This window comes from Lathamus discolor, chromosome 5 (genome assembly GCF_037157495.1).
Source record: "Lathamus discolor isolate bLatDis1 chromosome 5, bLatDis1.hap1, whole genome shotgun sequence".
NCBI classification, from domain to species: domain Eukaryota; kingdom Metazoa; phylum Chordata; class Aves; order Psittaciformes; family Psittacidae; genus Lathamus; species Lathamus discolor.
Genome location: NC_088888.1, coordinates 29,532,854 through 29,545,485, shown reverse-complemented (window position 1 = coordinate 29,545,485; position 12,632 = coordinate 29,532,854). Strand labels below are relative to the sequence as shown.

General features: G+C 39.1%; 1 protein-coding gene across 8 annotated transcripts in view; it reads right to left on the bottom strand.

Moving 5' to 3' along the window:
- The window catches only part of RGS7 (regulator of G protein signaling 7), a 285,204-nt gene that overhangs the window by 101,364 nt on the left and 171,208 nt on the right, over positions 1-12,632 (bottom strand). For all 8 annotated transcript variants that reach the window (XM_065680183.1, XM_065680181.1, XM_065680185.1 and 5 more), the window contains exon 4: positions 7,553-7,603. In XM_065680183.1, the coding sequence (XP_065536255.1) occupies positions 7,553-7,603 (51 nt within the window). The remainder of the gene's footprint in view (positions 1-7,552; positions 7,604-12,632) is intronic.

Genomic DNA, 12,632 nt, shown 5'->3' with positions numbered 1-12,632 from the left:
TTACCAAAGATGATGGAAAGTGGCCTAGCAATGACCTCCACCAGCTCCCTCAGCACCCGTGGGTGCATTCCATCCGGACCCATCGATTTACAGATGTCCAGATTGCATAGCTGATCCCTGACCCAATCCTCATCTACCAAAGCAAACTCCTCCTTTGTCCTGACTTCTTCTGGGGCTATAGAAATCCGGGGCCCTCGGGGAGAGTCTGCAGGAGTAAAGACAGAGGCAAAGAAGGCATTCAGCACCTCTGCCTTCTTTATATCCTCTGTCTCCAGGGCACCCACTTCGTTCAGCAGTGGGCCTATATTGCCTCTTGTGTTAGTTTTATTTGCTATGTATGTGAAGAAGCCCTTTCTATTGTCTTTAACCTGACTAGCAAGATTGAGTTCCAAGGAGGCCTTAGCTGTATCAGGCTGAATCAGGCTTAGTATTAAGAAAAATGACATTTAAAAACTCAACTGAAGGTGTTTTTCTCATCAAAAGTAATTATTTATGGGAAATGCGTACGACACAAGTTATAGTTGAATCATAGAATCATAGAGTGCTTTGGCTTGGAAGGGGCCTTAAATATCATCTAGTTCCAACCCCCTGCCAAGGTCAAGGATACTTTCCACTAGACCAGGTTCTTCAAAGCCTAATTAGAATCAAAAGAGGTATATTTTGAATTAGTATCCTATTGACAATAGGAAACAGGTTGGTCACAGAAACAATATTACAGAACATTTATATTTTGTTGCACCAATAGCAGTAATATAATTTTATTCTTACCATTATATAGCAAATTATGCTAGAAGATAACAAATTCCATAACTGTGGTCTTATCCCACTCCTCCAAGATCACATTTATAAATTAAACAGATACAATTCATTAATACATTATAGATAATTCAAAAGTTTATAAAATTAATCTAATGATTAATAGGATTAGGTATGTAAGACTAGCCCTGTTTTGTACCTGGCTAATATAACCTATTGTATATTGATAAAAATGTTAATATATTTCACTGTTTATTAAGTGGTTTCTAAAGGGATTTTCAGAGTTTACAATGCTGTATTATTATAAATCCTTCTATCTGTAAACAGTGTATATTAATTACCAGGATGAAAAAACATTATTTTATATAGTATATTGTAAAATAATGCCATCTTAAGGCAACCAGGGAGGAAGAATTCTATTTAGACGTGCACAGTATGATGAAACGTGATAGTTTGACCTATCTGTCTACGTAAAGGAAGTGATCTGTCAATGATACCATGATCTCTTTGCACCTCTACCATTCACAAACTCAATTTCTTTCCTGCAAGTGTAAAAAACCTTTCATTTTTAACCAGCTGCCAAACTACCAAACATATCTGAAGAAATGACTGCTTCTTGACAGGAATTGGAAATGAGCACTGATATAGCCTATCACCTATCTGCAAGTGAGAAAATAAGCTGGCCAACATGTTAATCACCTTCCAGAGTGACTATGTGGGAATAAGCCTGCTCTGACAGTACTGGCGTACATGTAGTGTGAAAACTTACTCCAGCCTGGTCCTGCTGCTCTCCGTGATCTTGGGAGACACCCTTAACATACGCAGTCTACACAGGGTTACAAATTACAAGGAAATGGAAAAAACTTCAGTGGAAAACCATGAAATTTATCAAGTCTGATTTACCCATCTCAATTTAACCACAGGCAATACACCTCTGTTCACCAGTTCCAAAATCTGTCTAAAGGCTTTGGGCACAGAACAATAACCTCTGCACATGAACATTTAGCTTGCAGTCCTTAAACCACAGCAGCGGCTAGAAGCCCATCAATTGCCACTCACAGGTAAGTACCGCCCATGCTACACATAACTAAAGGAAAACTGACCAATACATTTTAATTTTGCTTCAGTATCACAACATTAATACTACTGTTACTAAAACAGTGCCTGTAAATTTTGACATTTTCTATTCCCAAGCAGGATTTGAGTTTTACTTTCTGTTCATCCAAAATTAGTCATTATTCCATTTAAATGCTACAGGACCTGACAAGCTCAAACCAAATTCACCTAGCAGAAGAAAGTTAGAAAGTTATTCTATTATACACTACTCAACAAAGGTTCATGAGGTTTGTCTTGTCAAACGAAATGTGCCTGAGTTTCTGTTAAATGAAAAAAGTGAGTGTCTTGGTGCTCCCAGATTCCTAGTATGAGGGTTAACGTATGTGGACAGTCAGCGTAAATTACTTTTAGTTGAGGTGATAAGTGGGATGCATTTTACTCTTGCTCTATTTCCACAGATTCTGATTAATGCAAAGACTGCAAACATAAGCATGACCTTTCCATTCCCTTCTGTCTTCCTTTCCATAAGAGGCTCTTTTCTCTGTTAGCAAATTCTGGAAGAACCTCCCCCCTTCACTTGCAGCTGTCTGGCGCTGCTCATATAGCAATCATTTAGAACAGTGTCTGGCTCCTGCTTTTTGCTGCTACCTTACTGCATACGCATGGGGAAAGGAGCAGAAAAAACTGTAAGCTGACCAATTTTTCAAGTACGCTTTCATAAACTCAAATAAAAACCCTAATATTTTTTCCTCTAACTCTTTAGAGCAAGCACTGTGTATTATTCAAGGTCATTATTAATGCAGCAGCTGCTGAAGAGAGATTTTACTACAAAGCAAAGGAGGGAAAAGTGGAAGAAATACAGATGATGTGCTCCTGAGACCTCCCTTTTTATTGCACTGCATCAGTGATCACAGTTTGCATGGCTGCTGGTGAGCATCTGTTTACAAATTAGCTGCATCAGTTAAGTGAAAAGACTATTAATGGTAAAAGCTGAAAAATCACAGGAGGGTGTCTATTTCACGGTACAGTCTTGTTCTATAACTTGCAAAGTTTGATTTGATATATTTGACATTAGTGTAATTGCTGATGTCCAAGAGCAGTAGCAAAGTCCTTCAACAGACTGCCAAAATGAGCTGCACCAAGGCAATCTGAATGCAAGGGCTGTGCATTTTGGAGCTGGTTGCAGTACTGTGGATACAGTAACCATTCAATAATGAAGTGCCTTCAGCCAAATACAGCTGGCTTTGTAGATACAAGTAAATTAAATAAGCAACACTGAGGACTAAAGGTACTGCAAAGGAACAAGGGGATGATGACTAAACATGTTATCAACTCTTAAGGGCTCTAAGACACCAAGGCAGAAATTCTTCACAGGCTGACTTAGGGATGACATGAAAGCTTGTGAGTAACACATACTTCACTATGAAAAATACTTGAAAAATGCCAGGTTTTTTCCCTTTAAAGAGATAACAGCATGATTTACTATGAGCAAGTTGCAATGCTTGGGAATAGAGAAATCAAGTGTCTGCCCAAAGTGCATTAAAAAAAACAGTGCAAGAACCAAGTACAGAGTTAGTCTCTTGGCAATTTCAGCTGACACTTCTAAATCAGCTCATTTACCCTTTTTGTTCAGTTTTTTCCCCTGAGGATTAAAAGTACTTCAATCTCTAGTGTGGTCAGTCTGGTACATCTCAGGGCACTAATTATCACTTTAAAAAAGAAAAACACACTGTAGAAAAACAAGAGTAGATTTTCCCCATTAAGAGTAATTGGCACCATCAGTGAAGAGTCAGCATTTACCCTGTAATGGTCAATTTGACAAGCCCATATCTAGGTGCCAAACCACAAGCCCTTACAATTCTTATAAGCTCAGTTAATTGCTTCTTTTCGGGTTGAGGTCAGGCTTATTTTTTATGACTGAATTAAACTTCCACATTAAAAATAACTTAGATAATTTCTGTTCCTTAAAATTTTACAGATGAGTTGTAGGCTGAAACATGAACATTTTTTAAGTACATATTGAAAAGCAAACAATGTAACAGCAACTGTACATTGCACACAGCTATTCTGGGCACAAGCTCTACTCTTCTGCACTGAAATAACTCCAAATCTGGTACAATTTTGCTGACTCCACCCATCATCTCCATTTTATTTTCTTGATGGAGATATATTGCAGCAAGGCAAAATCTTTCAAATCTTCCACAGAAAATCATTTTCCATTTGTGAAAAATGTGCATGGGTTTTTTTTTTTTTCTTGTTGTTTTTTGGGGGGTTTGCTTTGTGGGGCTTTTTTTTGGGTGGTGGTGGTGGTGGTCTGGTTTTATTTGGGTTTTTTGATTGGCAATTAAACTTGTAACTATTTTAAAGTTGAAATTGCTGATTCCAGATAATAGCTTTACACTTATTAATACAGTGAGAGCAAACGCTGCCTGACCTTATCCTGCCTTTTGTTATCGCACTATCCATAAAGCAGCCCTCTTCATTCCCGCCAAAATGGTATTGGAGTTATATTCCCTACGTGAAACAGTGAAAAAATTGCACCACAAAATGTGACTTTGTTTTAATGTACGGTAGTGCCATTTGCTTCTTACTAGTTCTTTGTTTTACTGAAAAATTAGTTGACTGAATCAGTTAGGTGTTTTCACCCTGGAGAACAGAAGGCTCAGGGGGGTTCTCAACAGAGTTTTCCAGTGCTTAAAGGGCAGCTACAAAAGAGGACGGAAGCTCTCTTCAAAAGGAGCCACGCTGGAGAGGACAAAGGGCAATGGGTACAAGTTTCATGGGTAAAGGTTTCATCTTAGTATAAGAAAGACATTTTTTACAGTGAAAAACATCAATCACTGGAACAACCTCCCCAGGGACGTGGTGGAGTCCCCATCACTGGAGGTTTTCAAGATGCAACTGGACAGGGTGCTAGTTAATCCCAAGTAGGCTCTCTTTCCCATTAAAGGATGGACTAGATGATCTTCTGAGGTCCCTTCTAACCTGGGCTGTTTTATGATTCTGTGAATCTAACTGTCTCCTTAAATCACAATTTGCGTGCCTTGCTTGCACAAGTAGTTCACAGCAATGGTAGATGAGGAATGCAAATAGACCTTAAATTTTTCAGGACAGAGTAGAACGTATTCTTAAAATATGTGAACCAAGGTCTACTTTATGTTGCTTTTACAGGTATGCTGCTGATATGAGAATTAGATGGACAGGATAGCTGTCAGTGCAAACACAGGTATTATTTATTTCTGCATCACAAAATTGTATAGCTTCATGGAAGCTTTGTAACGGGACCCTACCGGGGGAGTTTTAAAACAGAGTCATAGTAAAACCCTGATAACTCCTGGTGAAAAGGAGAGAGGAGATACTGGATATTCAAATTAAAGTGACAACAGTTCACAAAAATTTAGGGCTTCTCCACAGGAAAATCTAGATTGTCTTTTCTAGAACTGGAACAAAAAGTCACACACTTAAAAGATTTTACAAAACAGAGGCTTTTCAGAGGTTTTGTCATGTGAATAGTTCTTACCCACCATTTGTCAGGTTTACTGCTATCTGGTAATTCTAAGCATTCCCCAAAGGCAGCGTTTAGCCTGAGTGGCTTTCTGAAGATTTGCATTCAGCCAGCTCCAGACAGCTGACTTTGGACTAGGACTAACATGCATAAGATGTTTTTGTCATTGCAGCTAATTTTTTCCACCCAATTCAATCTGAGATAATAAAACTCTAAATTACTGTGGTGTTCTGGCTACATATGTGTCCTGGGTTCAGCAGCAGCAGTCATTTTTCTCCTTCTTAGGAGCTAGTACAGTGCTGTGCTTTGATCTTTTGGCCTGGGAACAGTGCTGATAACGCCGATGTTTTCAGTTGCTGCTCGAATGTTTGGTCTGGCCAAGGACTTTCTGAGCCTCATGCTCTGCCAGGGAGGAGGGGAGGCCGGGAGGAAGCAGAGACAGGACACCTGACCCAAGCTAGCCAAAGAGGTATTCCATACCACAGCATGTCATGCCCAGGATGTAACGGGGAGTTACCGCGGAAGGGCTAGGGACTGCAGGGTTGGAGGAGGTATTGGTCGGTGCTCTGCTGGGGGGAGTGGGGCAAGTTATCGGTTGGCTGGTGTTGAGGTGTTGTACTCTTTCCTCTTGTTATTTTCCTTTAGCATTATTATTATTATTGGTGGTAGCAGTAGTGATTTGTGTTATACCTTAGTTACTAAACTGCTCTTATCTCAACCCATGGGAGTTGCATTCTTTTCTATTCTCCTCTCCGTCCCTCCAGGAGCAGGGGGAGGGCAAGAACGGGGGGAGTGAGTGAACGAGGTTTGTGGTTGGGTTTAAACCACGACAATATGTTAGTATTTTATGTGTTTGCTTAATTTTAATTGGATATCAACACAGGGAACCATTTTTTCCGTTTAGTTTAAGGTTTCTTCTATTCCAAATTTTGCAACAACCAGATAATCTGAATGAAAACCTCACACAGTATTGCAGTTCTGGTTTTACAAATGAAGGTTAAACTTCCATACCAAATAAATATAGTACAACAATCTTTCCAAATCTGATAAATACAGATAAGTGAGTGTTTATTAGCTGACAACTGAGAAATATAATATCACACATAGGTCTCCTCCAACCTCCATTTTATCTTCAGGAAGCAAGCATATGACACTCTGTATAAAGTTACATAAAATTGGAGGCTGTTAGTGATCGCTTTCATGTACCATATTGATATGTCATGAGCTGGCTACCTCCAAACATTGAATTATGAATTTATAATAGTGTCTCATTATCCAAGTCACACTTTTAAATACAGCAATTTTACTTTTTGCTGGAAATACACAATGATCATCCTTTAATTTCTAATATGAAAGAAAAAAAAAAACCCAAAATTTTTTGAAATAAAAGCAAACAACAAAGTAAAACATAAATTCCATTCCCCAAAGACTGACATGGAGAGAGGAAAAATATGTATTTTTAATCATGCTTTAAAAATGGAAGATTTTTTTTCCTCTAACCAAAAGATAATAGGAACTTCCACAGAATTTTTTTTTTTCTGGCATTCAGCATTTTCTACTAGAAATCATTCCTTCAGAAAATTTCAGATCATGTAACGATTCCTGTAAATCAAGGAAATAAATATCAGGTACACACCAAACTACATTTGATGCTGGCTACACAAGTAACCTGCGGCAGAGCTTGTAACTGAAGCTTTACCTCCACTTTCCAACCCAGCTGGTTGAGCAAGGAACTGTTCTGCCTCACTGCACTGATTTTATTTACAGTTCACTTTCCATTTAAGATGCTATAAAAATGTTCAAACTTAAGAACAGAAATGCAGCTCTCAGTAACAGTACAAAAGCTTTTTTTATTAATTCTATTTATTTTTTTATATATTGAAAAATTCTGTTAAGAAAACAGGCCATGTTTAATGAACTATGTAGCATGACACTGAGCAAATTCCTCATGGAGTAGAACTTTAAACTCATCTTGTGCTAATGAAAGCAGCCATCATTTTCATTCTTGGCCATCATCTTGTTTCCTGGTACCTGCTCCAATAAAATGGCTGACAAAAATCCTCAGATTCTTAGCAAAGGTTTCTAAGGTTAGACACTGTCTGTTTTGCTATTGAAATTATAGCGGTCAAATGCTGCCTGGCCATTCCCATTGTAACAGCAGACAAAGTCAGGTCCAATCATTTGAAAAGACAAACCAGAATTTTCAGACATGAAAAAAAAAAAAAGTGAAATTACCTGGGTCTTCTATGGATAAGTTCTTCGTTAACCATTGAACAATGTCTGAACCTAGGAATAAAACAACAGCATTTTTAGATTAGTATGTTTTTTCCCTCTTTTTGTTCTTCAGTTCCCTGTGACAACTAATATTGTTCTACCGTGTAAGAGAGATCGACATTTTTTGCTCAGTTTGTCTAGAAAAAAACAGACCGTTATGTTTGTTTGTTTGTTTGCTTGCTTGTTTGTTTGTAACCAAAAGTGGTTAACTGAGCATAGGCAGTCTTTACAAATATTACATCAAGAAGGCTCACTTACTAGTGAGAAATCATACTGAAGAAGTGTATGGTCATTACTGCTCTCAGTACCTGTGGTGTTGGATGTGCTACCAATGTTTCGAACTTTGCTTTGTGGCTAAGCTCTTGACATCTGGTGCTACAGCTCTTTCCTTACCACTCTGGTCTCCTTCTGTATCCCTTCATGTACTGCCTATCCATTTCTTTCTAAATTCCTTCCTTATTTTAAGGTTCCACGTTGCTCACCACTTAACACCTTCAATACCAGAATCCCTGCTGTCTTTCACATTGAGTATCCTTCCAACCTCACTTCCTAATTCCTTCTACTCCTCTTGGCCATGCAATTGTGATACACTTTGCACTCTATGTGCCAAGTCACAAACTGAAGTCAGTCTTGTTTTTCAGACTGAAACCTACAGTGTGAACACGAATTGTAAAATAAATCATAAAGCAGCTATACTAACAAAAAGACAAACACATTCAGTATTTAAACAACTTTAAATAACCAAATTGGCTTAAGGGGAAAATATAATGAAACACTGAGGAGGTTTTATGGGCAAATTCTCCATGTTTCATAATGGTTGTCACCATCAGGCCTCCAGTTCAGACAAGCAATGTAATAGAGAGACGTCACATTATACTTCCTTACAGAACCAATATTTAAGTTACTCATTCATTTCTCAGCAGGCATAGCAACACAATTCTTTTACAAACCTGAAATTTAAAATTATAGTAAAAGTCTACACAATTTACACAAATCTAAAACAAATTAAAACAATTAAATCTCAGGAATGGACTTAACATTATTCTCATGAATACATGGCATTAAAATGCGGAGGGTATTTTGCCTGTCACTCCCTAGACTGAGATTTCTTTCTGTACGCCCCTGGTTTTGGACCATGACATTCCCATAGTGCCCAGTTTTCCTTGAACTTCTTAAGGCAAAAAATATGATATTTTTAAAAAGTATTTCAGACAAGAAAAATTATTTCTTCTTACTTTTTGAATTTTAAGGAATATAATTTACACAGTGAGTAGCTTTATAATGTATTTTACAAAGCCTCATTTATTATATCAGAAATTTTTACATATATGCATTACTAAATTGAATACATATCAGAGAGAACACTCTCTGTGTCCAGAGGAGAGGCTTTAATTACTACATAACATGTCTAAATTTTTGATAGATGTTGAACTCCAGTGGCACCATTTCTCACAGTATTTACACAGACATATTCCTTAAATGAGGCAATTTTCCTTTGCATGCTCTTGAATGCCTAAAAAATGCTTCAGACAGATATTACTACATCAAGATTTTATATTTGTATGCATTTTTATAAATATAATTTCTGTACTTTATTTATAATATCAACTTTATGAGCCTGACACTGAAGGAAGAATTTTACCATGGTGTAAGATGAAACTTCATAGAGTTCAACAACACAGTTCCAAGTCTAGCTATATTTTTTGTCAGCTGAGAAGTTAGCTAGCCTTAATATTTTCCTAAATTCTCAAAGGTCAGGGACAAAATGTAATTAGAAAAGCAACATGACATTTTTGAATACTGATTCTCAACTTTGGCTTCCTTCAACTCTCTTGGACGCATTATGGAAAGAAATTTTCTGTTCTTTTTATCTCACCTTCAAATACTTCTTTCCTCTTTACCTGCTTTTCTTTAGTCCTCAACTCCTGGCATCACATTTGAATACATTATCTACATATCAGAAATTTTACCTCCATATGCTACCCCGTCTTCCAGTTTATTATAAATACTAGGGGGAAATGGTATTTCTTGACAATTGCATCATCTGATTTTGAAAGATCGTTACTGCTCTATTCACATTTTACACTGAAGCCATTCCCCTGGTACCCAACAGCCTGAACAGCAGTTTAAGCCACCTATCTGATTTTGAAAGATTGTTACTGCTCTATTCACATTTTACACTGAAGCCATTCCCCTGGTGCCCAACAGCCTGAACAGCAGTTTAAGCCACCTATCACATTTGAACACTCCAGTGATTTCAGCTGCATGAATTCAATGACAAAAGCCCAGATGAATAAATATTAACATGAACACTCTTCTTCTAGTGTGAAGGCTATTCAAGTAAAACAAAGTTGCAAGTAATTTGTCATATCACAAGTGAGAAACCTATCAGTTCATATTCCTTTGAGAGACCTTGTGGCCAACTCTATTCCTAAAAAGAATAACAAAGGTATTATCTTGTATAGCTTGCTGCTTGATGTGTTGTTTGTTGTTTGTTTTTTTTTTTTTTTTAACTGCTACTTTTGACATCGAATCAACAAAACAATTTCATTTGATTATTCCTGTGCTCTCTCCCAAGGTTTATTACTTATGCAAATGTGTTTCTAAAAGCAAAACCATTACTATTATTTCTTATCTCATGAAAAGAACAAGGTAGTAAAGGATGTGAACACTTTACAGGAAAACAGTATTTCCTTTGAGTCCCAGCTTTGAAAATCTGGTGACCAGTAAATTCATGTCATTTTTCATACATCATATTAACATCTACAGGTATTATGATCCAAGAATTAGAATAAAAAAATCTTACCTACTTGATTATTTGTAAACAAAACCTAATGTTTACAGGATAAAACATCATTAACATTCAAACCTGAACCTATCACCAAGAGTCTATCATCAAAAAGACAAGCTATTCGGACAACATAAATTTTATGGAAGCTACTACCTTGATATTGGACTCACCTTAAAAAGGAAAACTTCAGCAACCCAAAATAGAAAATATTCATTGTGTCAGAAAGATACTCAGTTTTCTGTACTGTTTTATGTGCCAGTCAGAGGTAATGTGGAATAACAAAGCTCCAATAATAACACTTTCAAAGTAGATTCTCAAGCTAAGTTCTCCAAGTCTCCCTGCTTCACTTCCAGGATATCTAGTGAGTCACCCAGGGCTAGTCACTCACCCACATACCTCAGAACTTCCCCAACCAAGAAGAAAAGAAGAGTAATTGTGGTGGGTGACTCCCTTCTGAGGGGAACAGAAGGGCCCATTTGTCGACCGGATCCACCCCACAGGGAGGTCTGCTGCCTGCCTGGGGCTCGGATTAGAGATGTTAAAAAGAAGCTCTCTGAACTGGTGCAGCCGTCTGACTACTACCCACTGCTGGTTTTTCAGGTTGGCAGTGACGAAATTATTACGAGGAACATAAGGGCAATGAAGAGAGACTACAGGGCCCGGGGACGGCTGGTTAAAGGGTCTGGAGCGCAAGTGGTGTTTGCCTCCATACCTGTTACAAGCGAGGGTGAAGGGATATATAAGAAGACTCTGCAGGTTAATGTATGGCTACGTGACTGGTGCCAAAGGCAGGGGTTTGGGTTTTTCAGTCACGGGCTGCTGTATGGGACACCTGGTTTGCTGGTGACAGGCGGGATACACCAGTCCCAGAGAAAAAAAAGGGTTTTGGGGCAGGAGTTAGCAGGGCTTATTGACAGGGCTTTAAACTAGTTATGAAGGGGGGAGGGGATTTAACTGGGCCTGTTGGGGACAAGCCCAAGAGGAACATGCTAGGGATTGAAGGATGGCGGGCTAAGGAGGACTATCAATCTCTTGTTTCACTTGTGGGAAAGGATAGCTTTTTAGACCCTGTCCCGCAGGGGAAAAAGGGTACTAGGACTGGCTCCCTGAAATGCCTGTACACCAATGCACGCAGCATGGGGAATAAACAGGAGGAGTTAGAAGTCTGTGTGCGGGCTAAAGGTTATGATCTAGTGGCGATTACAGAGACATGGTGGGACAGTTCACATGACTGGAATGTGGTCATGGATGGCTATGTCCTTTTTAGGAAAGATAGGTCAGCAAAGCGAGGTGGTGGAGTTGCTCTTTACGTGAGAGAGCAACTAGAATGTATTGAGTTCTGTCCGGGGTCGGATGAGGAGCAAGTGGAATGTCTGTGGGTACGAATCAAGGGGCTGACTGGCACGGGTGATACAGTTGTGGGGGTCTATTACAGACCTCCTGATCAGGACGAAGGAGTTGATGAGGCTTTCTACAGGCAACTGGAAGTAGCCTCGCGACTACATGCCTTAGTCGTCGTGGGGGACTTTAACTACCCCGATATTTGCTGGAAGACTCACACAGCCAGTCATTCACAGTCTAGGAGGTTCCTCGAGTGCATTGATGATAATTTCTTAATGCAAATGGTGGACGTACCAACTAGGGGAGCAGCACTGCTAGATTTAGTACTCGCCAACAAGGAGGGTTTGGTCGAAGTGGTGACGGTCAATGGCAGCCTTGGCTGCAGTGACCATGAGATGGTGGAGTTTAGGATCCTGTGTGGGAGGAATAGAATACCTAGCAAAGCCACAGTTCTGGATTTCCGAAGGGCCAACTTTGGCCTCTTCAGTCAACTGCTAAGGGAAGTCTCATGGGAAAGTGTACTAGGCGGTAAAGGGGCTCAAGATAGTTGGTTAGCATTCAAGGACCGCTTCTTCCAAGCTCAGGATCGGAGCGTCCCAATGAGTAGGAAGTCAAGTAAGGGATCTAGGAGACCGGCGTGGTTAAACAAGGAGCTGCTGGGCAAACTCAAGTGGAAAAGGAGAATCTATGGATTATGGAAGGAGAGGGGGTGGCCGCTTGGGAGGAATATCGGACAGTTGTTAGAGGATGTAGGGAGGCAATTAGGACAGCTAAGGCCTCCTTGGAACTCAATCTTGCTAGTCGGGTTAAAGACAATAGAAAGGGCTTCTTCAAACACATAGCAAATAAAACTAAAACAAGAGGCAATATAGGCCCACTGCTGAACGAAGTGGGTACCCTGGAGACAGA